The following is a 21,675-nucleotide window of genomic DNA, read 5'->3' on the forward strand; positions in this document are numbered from 1 at the left end:
TCATTCTTTCTCATGTCTCAGATTTGCTTTCATATACTTTCTCACATTTCTAAGACATAGTTTTTCAAATAAAAAAACTTTGCATAGCTAAATCATTTTTATTTGAATGAACATGCATTAATTTTGATTTTGTGATTATTGGATGTGATTATTGAAAGAGTGAAAAAGTTTCATTCATTTTTTTCAGTGCTGGTATTTGAACATAGAACCTCACACATGATAGGTAAGCACTCGTACTTTCACTTGCTTTTAATTTCACTTGTGTCATGACAATCACTGACAATTGTATTCTAAAATAAAGGTGCTTGAATTGCACATTTTAAAGCTATACAATAATGTTCAGTTTACATGTTGTGCCATTTGGTACTTTTCTGGACTATTTTAATTCATAAGGAATCAAACACTTGAATATGACACTAATTAAAATATTTATGGCTGGGTATGGTGGCACACACCTGTTATCCCAGAGATTCACAGAAGGATCACAGGTTCTAGACCAGCCTCAGCAACTAGTGAGGCCCTAAGCAACCTGGGGAGACTCTGTCTCAAAATAGAAAATAAGGGGGGTTGGGGATATAGCTCAGTGGTTGAGCACCCCTGGGTTCAATCCCTGGTAATAAAAAATATATGGTGTGACATAATGGAAAAAAAGTAGCAAAGCTCAAATCCTGACTTGATGTCATATTTCTTTATATTTAAAATAGTACCTTGGGGGGCTAAGAGTATAGCCTAGTGGTAGTGCACTTGTCCACCATGCAAGAGGTCCTTGGTTCAATCCCCAATTATTCCAAAAATAAAAGAAAACAGAATATCTTCCTGAAGCTATCCAGGGGAAAATGAATCCTTATAACAACAAAATGCCCAGCCCCAAAGAGTCATTTGTTAGATATTAATTTCCTTCCCTTGCTTCCTTAAGAGGGCAGTAGGTAACAGATTAGAATCCTTAAGCGGGTAAGAGGTAGCAGAATAGTACAGGAAGCAGAGGATTTGCAATTTAAAAAAAAAGGCTAGATTCTTACCATTTAATAATAATCATATACCAAAAAGAATTATATGTCACTCCTTCTGGAATTCAAAAACTCATCTAGGTTGTTCCTGTATATGCAATTTATTTAATCACCACCAACAATATATATTTTTTAAATCCAGAGAAATAAAACCCCAAGCCCTATAGTTTCTACATGATTTACAGAAATGCTGTGTTTTGCTGATGGACACGAGGACAATAATTTCTGAATCAATGAATAAAGAGTAACCTTGTAATGGAAAAAGAAAGAAAAATAAACTGTACAGCCTAAGATTGTATCAATGCCAATTTGTTTCATATACCTGAAATGAAACAGATGTTCACATTTTCTGAGGGTGGGGGTGTAGATTATAAAAGATTGCTCTAACTCATTTTGTTCAATACTTGTAATAACTCCCAATGTCAGGCTAGGAGATCTTTTCCTTCATCTTTAAAATAGAAATCGTGTTAGTTATTATAATGTTCTTATAAGTTTGCCCTGCTGTCATTATGAGTAAGCATGCCCTGGATACCCCACAGGCAGAGGGAGAAAAACAAAAACAACCAAAAAAATATCCCCACACTATACTCTGGGAAAAACAAACATAAAGCAGGGTTACAAGCTTTTAAATAAAGCTGGAAGGGATACTCCAGGCAGAGGCATGGAGGAGCAAAGAAGCTCATGTTTTTTTGATGTTTGTATTTTCTTTTTAATTATTCCAGCACAGACTGTGGTACTGTGTTTTTATAAGTTCTACTCTAGGGACAATAGGTTGCCCTTATCAGGATGGTCAGCTAGTATTTAATTAGAAAAAGGCAGCACCTACATGCATTTAAACTATCTTTATTTCTGATTTAAAAAATAGATATTTTGGTAATTAGCATAATATACATTAGAAATTGGGTTTCATTGTTAAAATTAGTGGCTTTTTTATTAAGCATAGGATCTTTGAAATAGTCTCTCCAGGGTGAAATCAGTGCTAATCAAGATATGGATTACTTAATTTAGAAACACACACCTCATCTATAATAATCTACCAGGGTCAGTAGCCTGCCCTCTTGGGGAAACTCTTTTAGTTTTAAGTCCACAATGGTCCTGTTACCTGATGAGGAATATTTTTGGATGACATTAGATGGAATGCCTGATCCTACCCCTGGAGTACTGCCACATTTGCCACAGAAAATTTCTTGCAAGGTTTGTATGACCCCCCCGCCCCCCCACACACACTACAGGGTAGGAACTTCTTCAACTTTAAGGATCGGTTATATGCCTATTTGTTAGCAGAACTTGTCCAATCAATTTTCCATTTTATTATGGAATCAAGATGATGACAGAGTAGCTAACCTTTTCCTAATCCTTAATGATTATGGTTACCTCATTTAGCTAAAAGAATTCGAGAATTATGCATAATTACATTGTCTTAAGTTAGTTCTCAACAGCTGTGTTTGTCCAAAAACCAACATCTCACTGTAATTGGAATGGTGTGTGTTCAGATCCCATGGGAGTGGCAATGATGCACAGGGAAGTTCGGCCACCCTTAGCAACTGCTTTTGAGTTAAGAAGACTGGATTTACTCTGGAAGGCAAAATGGGCCTTTTTTTTTAAATTTTGGGGGGCATTTAAAAAATTCTGTCAGAATGTGAAGGGTAAGTAGGGGTTCAAGAATGATAGCAAGAAGAGGTTTGTAGGAGGCTTAGGAAGAGTTATAATTAAGGGTAAGGAAAAAAGGGGGTGCAGCTTCAAAAGGTGCAATTTACTGACCTTGAAAATAATTGGAAATGGCAGGTGAGGAGAAAGTATAGCCAGTGAGGTAACAGATGGTGAAAAAACTAAGCAATGAAATTCAGGACGATGAGAAATGAGTTATGGGAGGGGAACAGGTAATATAAAAGCAGGGTTTGGGATCTTTCTTGGTAGAAATAACCAGTAACTAGAAAAAATTAAACTGAAATAGCAGAACTTGAAGCAGGACTTTTAGATTTAGGAATTATGGGTTTACAAATGTAATTAAAGATAGAATGTTGGGCTGGGGTTGTGGCTCAGAGGCAAAGTGCTTGCCTGGTGTGCATGAGGCACTGGGTTCTATCCTTAGCACCACATAAAATAAAGTTATTGTGTCCACATATAACTAAAAATAAATATTTAAAAAAGATAGAATGTTAATGTGATCCAAAAATTTGAGTGTTGTCACATTAGAAGAGAACTGGTAAGGCCTGAATCCAGGGGAAACAATAAAATGTAAAGTTATATAGAGGAGGAGCAAGCAGATATGTGAATAAACCAAGAAATCAAAGCATATTCTATCTCAGAAACATGTCAGAATTCTTCTTTATCAAAATCTTTCTGAATCAGAACTGATATAATCAATTAACACTCATTAGAACAACTTGATAGCAACTGACTGAATGTGCCTCAAATACCAAATACTCCATTTTCCATCTCATACAATGGCAGCAATTCTTGGGATTAAGAGTCATTTCTAGTTGTATGAATATTAGTGATAAACATAACATTTGTTATTCAATAAATATTCAATGGATCTGTTATTATAATCAATCACTGCATTAGGCCATCACTTCAAATTATTAGCTAAAGTTTATATGCATGTGTGCACGTGTGTGTGTGTGTTTGTTTGTGTGTTTGTGTGTGTGTGTGTGTGTGTGTGTGTGTGTGTGTGTGTGTCTGGTTCTGGGGATTGTCCCAAGAACCTTGTGTTACCTACAAAAGTGCTCTGCTGACACAGAGCTACACCTCAGCTTCCTATTAGCTAAACTTTGTTTCCTTGTTCTTCTTCATACCCTTTGCTTTTCGTTACTTCCAAGAAAATTTTATGAAATTCCCCTTTCAGGAGAGGTAAAACTGATAGAATGGCCAAGAATAAAGAGCTTTGACCTCTGAATTACATATTTAAAAGGTGAGACAATAATCTGAACAGTGTTCTTCTTAATAGTTCTCCCCTCTTTGGAAGAGAAAAAGACTTGTAGGAGAGCTAGGAACCATGTGGATTTAATGATGTCAGAGAAGCTTTCCACCACTGAAAGCATATGCTGTTATTAAATCGTAATAGTATGTGTAGAAGGATATAAGGGGATGTGATTAAGGTATAGAGGTTGCCTGGGTTTCTGAGAAGGACTCAAGGTCCCAGGGAGGGCAAGGGTCTAATAGAATCTCCTATAGTCTGAGGCAGAATCTGTAAATAGAAAGGATTTGTGATCTTTTCCCCAGGGATTGTCTTGGGAAACTACTTTTTAGAGAAATTCTGCACACAACATGGGATCTGCATGTTAATGAGGCTATGCTTAAGGGGATGATTGTTTTTTTTTTTTTTACACAGGGATATGGGTTTGCAATGTAGCAGAGTTTATGGTGCTAGAAATACATGTAAGCATGTCTGAAATTTCCAATAGAATAAAGTCTGAACAAGTGTGTGAAGCTTGTGTCTGGAAACTACTGCAAAGATTTTGGTCTTGAGTAACCAGGGCTCAGTCCTAAGAACTGGTGGGAGTATCTCAAATAAGACAGATGGTGCAGGCACCAGAGGTCTTTCCCCTTTACCAGAAAGCTGTATATGAGTTCCCTAGAAATGGGTTTCTTGAGGGAAAAGGGAAGGAGAAGGGAAATGGAAAATCTCAATTTAAAACTCAATGTTAACACATAAGAAGCTGAATTCCAAATCAGAACTGACAGTTATCTTGGGGTTGCAAGGTGATAAGATTTTGTTTGTTTGTTTATTTATTTTGCTATTGCTGGAAATGAGAATTTGAGAGCCAACTTGGTTACATTTAGATGACTAAAGAATTAGAGAAATGAGATTTTGTGCGCGCGTGTGTGTATATGTGTGTATGTGTGTGTGTACATGGTGCTGGAGATTGAACCCAGGACCTTGTGTAAGTGAGGCAAGCACTTTACCGACTGAACTATATCCTGAACTCTAGAAATATAAAATTATGTATGCCTAACTTTTGTTAAGATGTAGATTTTGAACTTACACATTGTGGTTATTATCGTATTATGGTTCTGAAGGAACAATGTTTCTGAAAGTTCTACAGGTCAGATGAGATGCAGCAGGATAGAGTTAAGAATGAGGTTCTGTTCATTTCAGCTGGAGAATGTCTACTTTTAATACAAGGAGGGTGCTCACATCATTGCACTTGTAGTAAGACTTCCTCCTCTAAAAGACATTTGAAGGTGAGTGTGGTGGTGTACACCTGTAATCCCAACAACTCAGGAGACTAAGGGAGGAGGAGTACAATTTATCCAGGGGTTAAACAACATAATGGGACCTTGTCTCAAAAAACACACACAATATATATATATATATGGGTTAGGCATGTAGCTCAATGGTTAAGTACCCTTGGGTTCAATCTCTGGTCCAAAAAAAAAGAAAAAAAAATGAACAAGCACTGCCTTGACAATCTTTGCTTCCCCCTTCCTTTTAAGGGGATTATTTGTGCATTAACCTTATCTAGATGATAATTAATTTAATTATCTTAGTTTTCTTTGAGTCTAGTGCATTCACAGTAGCATGTCAAGGAAAACCCTTCTAGTTAGATCCCTGATAGTGCATTCAACATGACCCTAGGGAGAAGGTTCTAACAAATTCTAAGGCATTTATTAGCAAAATTAGCTTTCTGGGAGATCCTTCTCATCTACTAGAATATTATTTGTTAATGTATCCTGGCTATATTTTTTTGTTTAAAACACAAGGAAGTCTGAGAACTCAACAGCTTCAGAATAGCAGTGAAATCTAATAAGCAGGATCCCCAGAGTAATGTTCAAATTACTGAAAGTTCAACTGTATATAATTCATAATTTTTATTTTATTCCATTATTTTCTACATTCAGAAAATGATATATAAAAGCTACATCGAAAATTAATGAATTGGGTAATCATTGGGAACACAAACATATTCAAAATAGGGTTAATAGATAAAGTAAAACTTGTCTACAAAATCTGCTTTTTTCCCAATATCTTCTATTGTGCAAATTGTTCAAATGACAAGAGATCTTTAGATGATGCCGAACACACCAAATTTGGAAAGAAAAAAAATAAGATGGGGATTCAATATTCAATAAAATAAAGGATTTGAAAACAGACTTATTTTCAAATCCCACCCTGGCCACTTACAGTAATACTTGTATTATCATCTTGAGTAAGTTATTTAACCTCTGGAAGACTCAGTTGCCTTATCAGTAAAATGGAGATTATAATATTGACCTTAGAATTTATGTGAGGCTTAGCAAGGATGATTTGAAGAATGTCTAACACCCTACTTGGTATGCTCATCCAACAATAGCTCTGACATTGACAATTTTCTCACATCTCTTTGAAGCAGTAGCAAAGAAAACTAATAATCTATGTGAATAGCCAAGACAGTTAGAAACAGAGAACAACTAGGCAAGCCATCACTTAAAACAAACAAACAAAACCACAGTTTTGCTTCAGCCCAGACTTCATCCTAATGGGAAAGGGAGAACTATAGTTTGCTCCCTTTATAAAACTGACAACCTCCTGTTCTGCCTATGGATTTCTTCCAGAGGGCCCTGCACAGGTGGCAACAAGGGAAATTGCTTAATTTTTACTTTGTACTTTTTTAATGCAAAATTGACAGTGAAAAAAGTTTATAAATATGATAGAAAAAGCTTTATAATTTGCACTATTCGTTTCCAACTGGTATATGCTTCCTATAGTGCATGTTTATCTTATGTTTTTCAAATGATACAAAAGAAGGGGGGAAAAGACTGCTTAATTTCTCTAATGAGTGGTTTAGGGAGTTCAACTCTAAGAGCCCCAAATTCTTCTTTTGAATTTTGAGAAATAGAAAGTCCAGTGGTCAATTTTCAGAATATAGCCTTAATTGGATCCAATTGTAACCATTTTGATTATAGGCCTTCCTTTTGCCTGCCCTAATTTTAAAATTAGCCAGTCTCAAAGATTATACCCCTGAGCTCCTCCAATCAGGGTGAGAGACAGCACTATCAGGGTGAGGGACAGCACTGCATTAGGGATATATGCAGGTAGACTGCCCACCCAGGTACTCTTTTTTTTTTTTGAGAGAGAGAGAGAGAGAGAGAGAGAGAGAGAGAGAGAGAGAGAATTTTAATATTTATTTTTTAGTTTTCGGCAGATACAACATCTTTGTTTGTATGTGGTGCTGAGGATCGAACCCGGGCCGCATGCATGCCAGGCGAGCGAGCTACCGCTTGAGCCACATCCCCAGCCCAACACCCAGGTACTCTTGCTTGCTTGCTTGCTAGCCTGGTTCTGGTGGCATGCCCTCTGGCAGAAATGTAGATCACCTTGCCTACCCACTTTTGAGCATGTGTTTGATTTCTTGTGGTACTTTGATATTTCTAACAGAATGTACACATATACCTGGCTGACCAAAAGCAAAGAATAATTATGATTTCCACAAAACAATATTTACTTCTTCAATTGAGTAAAAATGTTAGATGTGTTATTATGAAAACAATGTGCTTGTGCACTTTTTTATCTGTTGGTCCACACTTAGAATAAAAATTATCCTATCTAAATATAGCAAAATAAACAAGATTGAAAAGACTGCTGGATGAATGCTAAAAGATTCAGTACAGTTTATTATACTGATCATTTTAAACAGGAACAAATTAAGATTCACTTCAAACTCCTGGGCTAGGGAACACAATTAAAAGAGACACTCCTTACCTATAGAAAAGTAAAGCTGGCCTTTCAGTACTGATTACAAGGTGAGAGAAAATGAACACTCTGATGGCATTGCAATCAGTGTTTGTAATTTGTAAGTGCTGTTTAGAATACAATTCTAAAAAGGGTAGGTGTTGCTTTACAACTTTCAGAGGAAAATACCTATTGGCTCCAATGTATCATACACATATTTCAGTACAAATTATGAACTTACAACTGAACATGGAAAGATTATAAGACCTGCTGCCAGTGATTTTGCAAGTAACTTTTCTTTCCCTTCAATAAAATAAAGGCAGGGGAAAATAATAAAAATATTCAGAAACAACAATAAAAGGGGAAACTCATCTTACCTCCATCCAGCTCCTCAGCTCCAAAATGATTCCTGTAGAAGAGCATGATTTCTATCTTGTAACACTTATAGATGGTCACCAAACAAACAAGCAGCAGGAGAATAGCACCAAGCCCTCCAGCAAGTTCAACTGTGTACATTAGCTCTGGAAAAAAATAGCAATAGAGAATGATACAATTTTCACATCTGAAAATCATGAATTCAATTTAATTTCACATTTTTCTGGATGAGACTTGATGTGGGTTATGGGTTACCATTATCTTTTCCTTTTTTGCATGAGAATTTGACCTCTCCATAACTTTAAGCTACGTTTCCTTGGTAACTTGATAAGGTGGTATGTGGTAACTGTGTTGCTAAGTAACATTGCTTATGGTAAAAATGAACCTTGTTTGGTTGATTGCATTTGGACTGAGAACAATATAACTATCTGATTGAAAACTATAATATTGGGATTGCCTGAGTGCAGTGAATTTTATATATAAACATATCTCTTTGGAGATCCTATAAACTATGCTTTTGGAGATGATAAGAGAAATATTGGTTCCTGTGGATGTGAAGCTTTTAAGCCTGGGTGGTTTCTGCACTCACCAAATATGAATCTTGATCTCTCTCACTTGGGAGTTGGAACCAAAGGAAAATGAGGTGTCAGTGCCTGGAGAGCACTGTGGACTATTGCATAGAGTGTCCAGAGGACTGCCTAATCAATGTTACTTGCTGACTTCTGCCAGGAGCAATGACTTCCCAACTACATCTTTCTAGATGGGTATCCCGGAGGTGGACCATAATCTTGGAGGCTGAATGCTTACTTGTATTTAAGAAGTAGGCTCCCTAGTGGATACCAAGGCAAAATATATTGTTAATATTTTCCTTTTGGTAAGCTTAATTTTTCTCTTTCTTTGCTTCCCATTATACCAGGGATGTTACTACAATCTATCCAAAAAGAGGGGGGGGGGGTTCTTGACATCTTCTATATCAATTGTGCGTATTACATAAATACTTATCAGAAAAATTAGGGGGTAAAATTTTCTTTTTTTCTCCTTTAGCATTTATGAACATTATAACAAAATTAAGATTACTTGTAAGTCACCATACACATATGTTGAAACTCACATTACCTAAGTGTGTATGCATGTTGTCTTTGATCATTCTATTCCAAATGTTATTACTTTCCTGAGACTAACTATTACCTCAAAAACTACTAGTTTCCTTAAATGCCATTAAGTACTAATATTTCTGAAATGAAAGCATTAAAATAATGATATTTTAGATTCTGAGAGAAACCACCATTGGATGAGTTATGTAATTTCATCACAATAGTCAACATAAGCTTAGACTGAAAACTGAATCTATGCCAACATGTATTCTTAGGTTACAAGATCACTCCTGAGCTCTTACAAATGGGATGAAATCATGATTGGAACATTAGAGTAACATCAGTGAAAACTAGTTTAAAAGTGTGCACATCATACTCTCATAAGAACATTGTATGTGTGTGTTTACATGTGATAGCACTTTTCCTATTACAATTACAGAAAAAATTAGCCATATTTCTTATCATTTTGGCCTTTATTCCTAATTCAACAGTTTAATAAGGTAAATGCATATAATTACTGTTTAATTTAGTGTATTTTTCTCTATTTAGAAAAATTAAATGGGAGTTAGAAGAAAGTATTTTATTAAAAGGCTGGACTTTATGAATTAAACAGTAAAGTGAGGAATTAAATATTTTAAGAGTCTAAGTAAATCAATATAAAGTGTGGAAGAATGAGGTAACTCTAGCAGCTTTATTTGTTGACCCTTGTGAAGAACACACAAGATCCTACTGCAAAGGTACCAGGATCAAAATACAAAACACTCTTTCAAATGATGTTTCCCTCGTGTGATGTGAACAGAAAGGATAAGTGGATAGATAATACTGTGGAGTGAACTGGCTCTCTTAGGATATGAGTTAAACTCTACCATACACAGAAGCCTATATAAAACTGGAACTTACACCCAGAGGGTGGCTTATATGCCAGAAAAATCTGATTTAAATACATTGGATATTATGGAAGAGATAAGCATTTAGACTGTGACTTTTTCTTTCTTTGCAATGCTAGGGATCAACCCCAGAGCCTCCTGCATGCTAGACAACTGCTTTACCACTGAGTTATACCCCCAGCCTACACTATAGCTTTTTTTTTAAAGATTCATTCTGTTTTCTAATTTACTATATTAAACACAATTAAAAACTCTAAAATTACTTGCATAAAAGTAGAAAAATAATCAAGAACTCTTAATTTCACCCCAAACACTGCTAGTGAGAATACACAATAGTATTATTACACTGGGATATTTGGGGTAAGTTTCTAGCAAAATATGAATCTACTCTATGCATATCAATTTCACTCAATGGAATTAACCCAAGAGAAATATAAGTAAATTTCTGCAATACTTGTACAAGAATGATCAGAATAGTTTTAGTCATTGTAGCCACAACCAAAATCATTCCAAAAGTCCACTAACAGGAGATGATACATAAACTATTGTATGTCCATGGGAGAAAATAAAGTACAGATATGCACAACATGCATGAATCTCTCAAAATTGTTTGGTGAAGGAATACAGATACAAAGTGATGTCCATTGTATGATTTTACTTCAAGTTCAAGAACATAACAATATAATCCATGGTGATAAAAATCAGAATCTAATGGTTTGAGGATGAGTGAAGGGAAAATTTATTGGAAAGGGGTAAGAGGGAACTTTTTGGGTAAAGGAAATATTCTGTATCATTTTTGCATGTGGATACACAATTTTATGCATTTATCACAATGCATTGAGCTGATCTATGAATTTTATCTCTCTTTAAAAAATCATACTTCAATTCTTAGTATTTTCATTTTTAAAATAAAAACTCATTGTAAGTTCTGACCCAAAGTCTATGTGGGGAGAAACTCACAAGAAAGAATGAAATCAGAACAGCTGCTGTGCTGTAGATAATTGCCTAGGCAGAGAATGATTCCTCTGTAGTGCCCCTAAGCATACCCTTTGCATCTGGAGGTGTGGAACGAGGCCTGAGTATGAAGTATGCCTTAAGTGCCCATATCTAGTTAAATAGCATTGGAGACAATCAAAACATAATCCTAACAACCCAATAAACAGAACTCTCATTTTCTTCAGATGGAGTTCATAATAATGGTCTCCACACACTTTTTTTTAATTTTTAGAAATTGAATATGTATAAATTAGAGAAAAAGTATGAATGTAAGTCCTTATTTTTATAGAATTTCTCATACATGAGCTATTCCAATTTTGCTAGCTGTCATCAGCCATTCAAAAAAATTATACCTACTACCTTAAATATTCTATTTATTTAGCCCATCAATAATATTGCCAGAAATGTAATAAGAGAACAAGGTTGCTGTAGCTTAGCAATTACAAAAACAGTCCTGTGTTACTTAGAGAATGAGCAATAAGCAAGAATAACCCTTCTGAGCCACAGATAGTAATTTACTAATAATAGGAATTCTATAAACTGGTACAAAGAAAAAGCATTTAAAAGGACTTAACTTATCTGAGATCATGAGAGAATCTCAGATTCCATACTCCCACCCCATTCAGAAACATGGTATTCATCTACTATCCTTATAAAAAGGTCAGGAAGGAAACTTTGTCATTTCCCACAGTGCATACAACAGTGCCTGCTCCTCAGTTATTTCATATTTTTATGTGAGTATAGTATGCATCTACACACATTATAAATGTGTGCAGGTTAACACATTTTCCATTTGATTTAAGTTAGTAACATTGACTTATACAGTTTGTGTTAAGTGTTGACTCTCACAAGGAAAGTGGTGCATTAGATTTGGTCTCCACATTCTTCTGCTCCAAGCTGGATACATTCATTAATAAGAGTACAAAATATTATTATTTATCCTTAGGTCAGGACAAAATTATTAGGGGTTAAATTCTGTCACAGTTAAGAGAAATTATTTGTGCCCAGGCTACATTTTATCTTTACATTACAATGTGCATGTGAATAGTGTTGTCCCAGCAAATGTCATTTTCCCTTTGAAATGGGATTTGTTTTTCAGCTCTAGTTCAAGTTGCCTGGAGTGGCAGCATTTGAAAAATAAAAAGATTCCATTTCAGCACAATTCAACATCTGAGGATGGAAAGAGAAAGTGCAGACCTTTTAAAATCTGTTTAGCCTCTGTGTTATTTTGTTAAAATGATAGACTCTACCCCCTTTAAGGGACTGAGACTGAATATTGAAAATTGTAAAGTAAAATCACTAGGCAAAACCTAAGGGAAACTGGCATTTGGTTAAACACAACAAATGAACAAGTGCCAAAGAGTTACATTTAAGGGCACCAGCAGTCATTTAGTTACAGGCAATTAACAATAGTCCTTGGAAAGCTCCAGTATAGGCTAAGGGAAAACACATTGATTATTGCTGCAGTGGTAGACTACTTTCGGAATAAATTGCTTCAATTTAAAACTAGATTTGCTACAAGCGTTTTGAGCAATGACTACAATTTTTTTCTTATCAAGACAGTTGGAGCAAGCAACCCTTTAAAAGAAACAGCTAATTAAAATAAAGTACATGCCATCTCTTAGTATATTGGATTACATTGCAAATAATAAATGCATTTATTTGGTTTACACTAATCTGGCTGCAATTACCTAGTATAGTTTTGGATGCTATTTTTTATTGGCCTGGACCTGGTGTTATTGTTGTAAACTTTTCTGCTAGAAATGTTTGAAGAAGCAAAGATTTTGACAAAGTAAATAAAACTTCATGTGTATTTTTGAACTCAAAAGTTTTTATTTTATTTTATTGTATCAAGGTTTGAACCCAGGAGCACTTTATCCCTGAGCCACATCTGCAATTCTTTTCCTTTTTTATTTTTTTTTTTTATTTTGAGACAGGGTCTCCCTAAGTTGCTAAGGGGCTTGCTAATTTGCTGAGGCTGGTATTGAACTTGTGATCAGCCTGCCTCAGCCTCTTGAGTTGCTGGGATTACAGGCCTGTGCCACAGTTCCTGGCTGGAGTTTTCATTTCTCTCTCTCTCTCTCTCTCTCTCTCTCTCTGTCTATATATATATATATATATATATATATATATATATATATATATATATATATTCCAAAGTATAATTGAAGATTTTAGGCGGCTTATTCTTAAATAGTTCACCCCCAAATTGGTTCATTCCTTATATAAAGTCCTTTGAAATGTTCTGCCCTGATTTATATGCAGTAAAACTCAACTTAGTGGAGGAAATGCATGATAGACACTATAATGATCCCAGTTTATTCATTAGCCTCACCAAGTACATTTTTTCTTCTCTCATTGTGTTATAAAGAGCTAAAGTTTATAAGGATTTATCCATCCACATAAATTCATATGCATATTTATTTCACTGGAGCAGTATAACTTATTTGTTCCTGGCAGGAGGATAATTATGCTCAGCCTACAAAGATATTCAACTCAATTCTGCAATACATCAGTGCAATTTAGAAGCAGTTATAATTTTTTTTGGGGGGTAACACATTAAGAAACTGAATTGCTGTTCACATAATATCAGGAAAATGTTTGGAGAAGATATAAACCAGTATATAAGGATAGCAGTTTTGCTCTTGCAAAAGTCTTTTTTAGAACAAGGCAAGGAAAAAGTAGAACAATGAAACTGAAAATAGCCCTGAATGAAACAGCTTGATCTATAACCAAACATTTGGAAAAAGATTACCTTCAAAGTAGTATATTTTGCCATTTTGTAAACTTGTTTTCAGCCAAATCATCAAATTAACTTTTTACTTTCTGCCAATCAAGAGTGCAAATATGGTCACTAGATAGGACCCATCATTAGGGCCTAGTTAGACTAAGGTCCCAGAAACCTTACCAACTTAATTGTTACATGTTATTGAACCATTACAAAAATTAAAAACAAAAGAATGTACTATTATCTAGAGCGGGAATATGCTATTCCTCTTTCCAACCAGATAAGAAGTGTATTAAGCTGGGAATTTATTCCCTCGAAGGAAGAAAATTTCATATGTGGTATGTTTAAAAAAATGAATTAAAATTAATAATGACAGTATTTGAAAAAACATTAATCCATGAGTTCATATTAGTTATAAACAAACAAAAGATCTCTCTAGAATGCTGAGTAGTAAATACATAAGAAATGATAGTTAGAAATCATCATTTTTAAGCCATAATAATAACAATGGATTCACACCAGACTGATAAACCAATGTTAAAATTATTGGATGAAAGTTTGGTGAGGCAGAATATTAGCACTGTCTCAACAAACCTCTCTTCTGATTATTTATTAATGAATAGGTGAAAGTGGGCACCATCTTACAGAAGTGACCAAAGTTAACATCAACAGTAATCGGACAAAATGATATTATTTGTTGCCTGCTGTAATGCAAGAAGAAGCCACATTACTTGTGTAGTATTCTAGCTGGATATACCTAAACATTTGAAAAATTAGGCAATGTCAGACCAACCTACACCGAGGGACAACTATAAAATTCAAATTACTTGGCTTCTACTCTTTAAAAACGTGTTTTGAGGGCCGGGGATGTGGCTCAAGCGGTAGCACGCTCGCCTGGCATGCGTGCGGCCTGGGTTCGATCCTCAGCACCACATACCAACAAAGATGTTGTGTAACTAAAAAATAAATAATAAAATTCTCTCTCTCTCTCTCTCTCTCTCTCTCTCTCTTAAAAAAAAAAAACGTGTTTTGAAAGACAGAGACAATTTGAGGAGCCATCCCAGGTTAAAAGGAGACTAAAGAGACTTGACAACTAAATGTAATGAATAATTCTGGATGGGAACTATTATATGAAGAACATCTATTGAAACAATTTCTGAAATCTGAATATAGACTGCATATTAGAAAATGACATTTCATCATTTTCAACATTCCTGATTTTGATAGGTGTATTCCAATTACGAAAGAAAATATCCTTGTTTTTAGATTTGCACTGAAGAATTTAGTCAGTCATAATGTCTACAATTTACTGTCATGTGGTTCAACAATAATATGTACTATAAATTTGCATACATAGTAGGTCTATATTTTTATCTACCTATATATAGGAATGTCTATAACCTATGTTTATAGGTTAAAGGGGAAACAGTTGCAATGTATGGAAATTTATTGTAGGAGTCTTATAATTTTACAAGAGCATTTGCAGTTTTCATTCCAAAACAAAAACATAAAATATAAAAGAGAGGTCAAATGATAAGATCACAGCATAATAATTGTTATTACAAACAAAATTCATTTTGGGTTGATTACCTTTAGATTAAAATTGTATCATTTAATAACTATTTTAGTCTGTTCTATACAAAGCCTTCAATTTAATCTTCACCAAATATATATTCACCTTGGGATTTTCTTCAGTAACTATTATCTGATTTACATTGCCCATGAAAGAAAGTTAGAACACTTTATATTGACATTTATGTTTTTTTTTACTCTTTTAATTGAAGCAACTAACTAACCTCCAACCCAAATCATTGCTCTACCGTGAATTGATTTTTTTTCTTTTTTTTGATTCCAGTGATTGAACCCCAGGGGTGTTTAACCACTGAGCCACATCCCCTACCCTTTTTATTTTTATTTATTTATTTTTGAATATGAGACAGGGTCTTACTAAGTTGCTGAGGCTGGCTTCAAACTTTCAATCCTCCTGCCTCATCCTCCCAAATCACTGGGGTTCAGGCATGCCACCAGGCATGAATTGATTTCGATGTGTTTTCCTGATTCTGTACCAATCTAGAACCTTTCCTTTCCATTTCTTAAAACCCTACCCATCTTGCAAGGGAAGGCTAAAATCTATACTTTCAATGGCTCTTTCCTTGCTAAAGTAATTTGCCTTCCTTAAAATATGTATTTCTGGTTGCTTTTTTCATGACTTTCCCAATTTCATATTAGCAGAGCTAGTTTTAGCTATGGTTTTATATTATAAACAATTGCTTTATCTTAGCATCTTTGCTCTGGCCCTTCCTTCTCACTAGGAGTGTCCCCCATCCTCAGATTTCTGTATGCCCTTCTCTTTGCTTCTTAAGTCATTGTTCATACAGCACCTTCTCAATGTGGCTCACTGTCTATTCATTCCAAAGCACAAACCCATGGTTGCACTTTGCACCCACTTCTCTTTATTTCTTCCAATAGTATTTATCACCATTGAACATGATATTTAATTTGCATATTATGAAGCTAATTAATGATTATCATCTGTCTTCTCCTATTGGTATTTAAATTCTATAAGAGTGAGGGTGTTTTGTTGTTGTTATCATTGCTTTCTATTTGTTTTTTGTCTATATTTTTAAATTTTTCACTGATTATCCCAAGTGCCTTGAAAACTATCTGACACACTGTAGTTACCGAATGATTTTTTTGTTGAGTAAACAAAAGACTAGATGATTAAGAACAATTTTCCAATTTCAGAATTTCATTCTGAAATTCCAATATTTCTGTGAGCCATTTTTCTAGTAGATGTGACACAAGGTTCAAGCAATTGATGAGGCATAATTATTTATATTCACACTATTAAGTTGGTAATAAAACTTCATTATATAGAAAATGGTCAACTTATTATAAATTTAAAAATTATCTTTCATTCATAAACACAATGATGGTATATTCTTGTACAGACATACAGAACTAAGAAAGTTTGTATTCAGTTGACATTTGGATATCAATCAGGTACTGCTTCACATCTTTGATATTACTATACAACTTGTGTGTGTGTGTGTGTGTATGTGTGTGTGTATGCACACACACACATGCACGTGCTTGTGCACACTGAGGATGGAACCCAGGACCTAGCAGATTCTAAGCAAGTGCTCTCCCACTGAGTTATATCCTAGACACCCAACTTTTATTTTCAAAGATTGATTGATTGATTCATTCATTCATTCGTTTTATCTTTATATAATAAGTTTTAATAATAAAGTTCTAGAGATAAAGTTTTGGATGTAATGTGATCAGTGCTTTAAAAGAGCTCATGACTAGGTACAGTCAGGCATGTAAGCAGATATTTAATAACAAAATAATAAAAGTATTTATTGAGCTTTAAATTGGCACTGTGCTAGATCTCTTTTGTATGTGTCTAAGAAATGCCACATGCATCATTATCATGAGCCAGGTGGAGGAACTCATTTGGAGTATGTTTTGTTTATGCTTGTGTGGTTTCATTGGGGTATTTCAAGAATAGGAATCAGGCACTAAGTGGCACAGTACAGGAATGCCTACAAATGTTTTTTGGCAAGTACTTTGGTCTGTAGTACTAGGAAAGCAAATATGTGGTGTGATGGATGATGGTAGGCAAATTCATGTTTTTGATTTCTTTATTAATAGAGGTTATTTGTCTTCTTTTCCTTTTTAAATCAAATAGCATGCACCTTTTCACTAAATATTTGTTTGGGCAATTCAAATACCAGTTAAGCCAGTTTCCAAAATTCGGTCAGAACAGTGGGACCATTATTGTCCCTTGGAGAAATTTGGCATATATTTTCCAAATGTACACTTTAGAGTTATTAATACAGACAGAGCTTTATTGCTGAAAACTTTCCCCATTAGAATGTAAAAACAGTGTTGAAATTTCTTTAAAGAGTATATAACATGGGCCATATGCATATCATTATGTATTTGTGTATACATGTAGCCATACAACAGATTAAGATGGTGTTCCTTAATCTTAGATCTTATATGATTAAGTATGATGGAGAGAATTCAGACAAAGAAAGAAGATACTGCTATAGTAAAGAATAAAAAGGGCCTTGGGTGACCAGCTTGGAAGACAGGGCTATTGTATATCAAGGTGTCAAACTTCACTGATATCTAAAAGAAAATATCTTAAAAGAAAAAGTATTTGCTTTCCCTCTACTAGGAATTTCCTTCTTAACATGTCATACAAATAGACAGGCACAGATGGAATGTTACAAAACATCTCTTGAGAGAAAACTGTCAGAGTGAAGGTGGCATTGCCATTTCACTCCTTTTTGTTAAGGGAATGCAGTGTTTTTTCTGAAAGCCATCCTCCACCAGAGGATGTACTGTCACAGTTAGAATAATTCTTTCTTCCATTGGGAATGTTTTAGGTTTCCCATAGAACCCAGAACATCTGCAATGCTTAGATAACCAATAGGAGACATGTTGTCTACAGAAATATTAAGCACTTTTAAAAAACATGGTATGATGATTTGTAGTTTATTCAACTGATATAAATAAATTTGTAAATATTGTAGACAAGTAAAACCTTAATGCACTGAAGTATACAAAATGGAAAGCATTAATAAACTTCAGAATTTCATGTTATTATTTTAATTTTCTTCCTTTAAAGGATTTAATGTATTTCCTAATTATTGAAAGCATTAGAATAAAATGTGTTCAGCAAAAACATTAGTAATAGTTTCTCTCTTGAGATAAGTTTCATTCAAAATCTTGGTGATTCCAGAGTCAGAAACTATTAAGGCAAACACAATAATAAAACCATATGCTGGATCATTTCTCCCAATGAGACCAACAGAAAAAAAAATCTATTTTTTCTCTCTCTTGAATGCTTTTGATCACTCCGTTTTCTGAATACATAAATATGTTTGGGAAAATGGCAGAAAATTGGTCTTGCTTTCTCATTTTGTAAAGAGATGCAAGAGTTTATTAATTTTTTCTCCTATAAAAAATCTATACTGTGTGTATATATGTGAATGCATGACCAATGTGATTCTGCAACCTGTATACTCAGAAAAATGAGCTATTGTATCCCATGTGATTCAAATGTATGATATGTCAAGGTCATTGTATTGTCATGTGTAACTAATTAAAACAAATAAAAAAATCTATGATGAGCAGTGGGGGTTGTGGCTCTGTTGTAGAGCACTTGCCTAGCACATGTGAGGCACTAGGTTAGATCCTCAGCACCAAATAAAATAAAATAAAATAAAAAAACTAAGATGAAAGGGGCATGTTTGGAGACAACCAGTAGCAGAACCTAACAGTACTTAATTCCCCCTAAAGAAAGAGTTCCTTATGCCAAAGCTAAGAACAAATTTGTTTGCTCATATAGTTTAGTGGTATCCGTAGTTAGGATACATGAAAGGCCTATTCTTGATAATTAATTATCTTAATTAATGGCCATTGTTCACAAATAATAGGCCATTATCTTATCTTTTCACTCTGTGCATTGATTTTTGGTCCATAAATATCAGCAGTGGTTTGTGAAAACTTTGTAGAAGCAAGGTGTCCCTTAAAATGTAATGTTTTCTAACACAGCTAGAAAGTGGGATTAAGAGTGGACATGCAGGCCAGGTGTGGTGGTACATGCCTATAATGCCAGCGACTGTGGAGGTTGAGGCAGGAGGATCCTAAGTTCAAAGTCAGCCTAAGGTGCCAAGCAGTTCAGTGAGACCCTGTCTCTAAATAAAATACAAAATATGGCTGGGGATATGGCTCAGTGGTCAAGTGCTCCTGGGTTTAATCGCTGATATCAAAAACAACAACAACAATAACAAAAATGAGTAGACATTCAAGTGAATAGGTTTCAATATAATTTTATAACACATAAATTCCTGGATCTTATAGCAAAAATGATAGAATTTTCCTATAAGCATTTAAAAATATTCATTAGCTATATCAAAACAGACTTATTTTTCTCATAATTTTTTCTGACTATAAAAAATGCTTATTGTATAATTTGAAAAAGGTATAGGGATGATAAGAAAAATTGAAAGTCATAGGAATCATACCACCTTAGATAACACTGCCATTAAGTCAGCAAATTTCTTCTATCACTTTCCATCACTTTCTATCACTTTACAATGTATTATGTTTTTTTATGACTTTAAATATTAATACTACAAAAAAAGCTTATTTTTGCCTTTTACTCTGAACAGTTTGGAATGGAGATATCCAACATGGTTTGCAAGATGTGTTCTGCTAAGAGGTTTCTTGATAACCACTTTATCCTAATTATTTATTTACTTGTATGTTTATCTAAGCATCACTTAAATATGTCCAGTTCAGCAAGAAAAGTATATAAGAAACACTTTAGCACCACTAATGAGCTTTTCTTAATCATTTTTGGCAACATTTTATAAATACCCACACAATAAGTAGGTTAAAACAATCTGATTTTAGAGAAAGTGTGCATTTCAAATTTTATTGAGACTAATTACATTGTTTTAATGATGGGGAAACAAACTGGTATGTGACTGACTAAACAGTTGAAAATACATTTCAATATTATCAAGTTTTATGTAACTACAAAGTTGCCACTGACAGCAATCTATCAAGAAGACAATTGAATAGAATTTTATTGTGATATCTTTAATGTATTCTTTTAAGCTACTTTTAATGCTCAGGTATTTAAATAATAGAGACAAATTTGTTCATTTGGGGAGAATTAGAAATACACCCAAGGAGTTGTGAGTCATTACCTTGATCTGTGGGATAGTATAAATGAATTTTCAAGTTGTACTCATTTTATATTACATACTAGAATTAGAATTTCAAACTGATTTAAGCAGGCAATTTATGTTTTATTCTTTCAGGCTTTGATAATGACCTCTTCCATTTTAGTTTGCATGAATTTGGAAACCATTACAAGTCAGTACTTTGAACTGCGGTCACATATCATAAGAAATTGTAATTTCTATTTTGCAGTTATAGGAACTGAAGATCTGACGCAACTTTAAAAACACTTTAAACATAAGAAATCCCTGAGAAGAGAGCCACTTTCATTTAATTTCAAGATTGGCAAAATGGGGTACAATGTCTCAAAGCTCCAAGAATCTGTAAAATCTGACAAATGGCCTAATATATATGATTAGTCACTCAGTGTTTAATAAGTTCTTTCAAGTTTCCTACACTGGAGATTAGAAGCGATTAGTTGAAAAATGATAAAATAAAAGAACAATGAAGCAAAAAGACTTGCTTTAGGTCACACACAACTGAATAGGCAAAAACAAAACATTCTCAAGAAATTGTCCTATTTTTTTTCATCACAGTTCATAATTCCTCTCCTATTTAGTCAGTCTTCATTCATGTCACAGTTCAATTAATGGTTTATAAAATGACCTTCCTATGCTATCCTAAATGTACCAATGGATTTTCTTTTTGAATTAAAAATAAAACCACTTCAATATCTTTTAAATGTCCACTTGTAATTTAGAGAACTTGACCTCTAGAAAAATTACTCATCATAAAGCATGTGCTAAAAATAGAACATGTGCCCTAAAAGTAGAGACAAATAGCTAACATATTTTTTACAGATGGCAAATGTAATTCTCAACACTGAAATCTAATACAAGTTACTATGGTAATCTATTGAAAATCAACACAATTTTTTTCCTGCTATATGACCTGAGAGAGTAGTTAGCATTTTTTATGTGTCACGTCTAATTTCTCACTTTACTGATCTGGTTGTCAAAGTTTGACATACAGAAACTGCTTATTAAAAGTTATATTTTGCATTTTATGACCCAGTTGTGCCACTTCTCAACCAAATGCTGGAATTCATAGTCCTATAAATGCATAACCATCTCCCTTTCCCAAACAATGTTGCTTTAAAGCACCAGAATGGTGAGAGACATCCCTTGGGAAGTAGTGACTTAACTCCAAAGGATACTTAACCAGA

At 34.2% G+C, this 21,675-nt stretch overlaps 1 protein-coding gene across 1 annotated transcript in view; it reads right to left on the reverse strand.

The window, feature by feature from the left end:
• Il1rapl1 (interleukin 1 receptor accessory protein like 1) overlaps positions 1-21,675 on the reverse strand; it is a 597,494-nt gene that overhangs the window by 8,632 nt on the left and 567,187 nt on the right. The window contains exon 8 of the mRNA XM_077793664.1: positions 8,040-8,183. Within this exon, the coding sequence (XP_077649790.1) occupies positions 8,040-8,183 (144 nt within the window). The remainder of the gene's footprint in view (positions 1-8,039; positions 8,184-21,675) is intronic.

Source organism: Urocitellus parryii, chromosome X (genome assembly GCF_045843805.1).
Source record: "Urocitellus parryii isolate mUroPar1 chromosome X, mUroPar1.hap1, whole genome shotgun sequence".
NCBI lineage: Eukaryota > Metazoa > Chordata > Mammalia > Rodentia > Sciuridae > Urocitellus > Urocitellus parryii.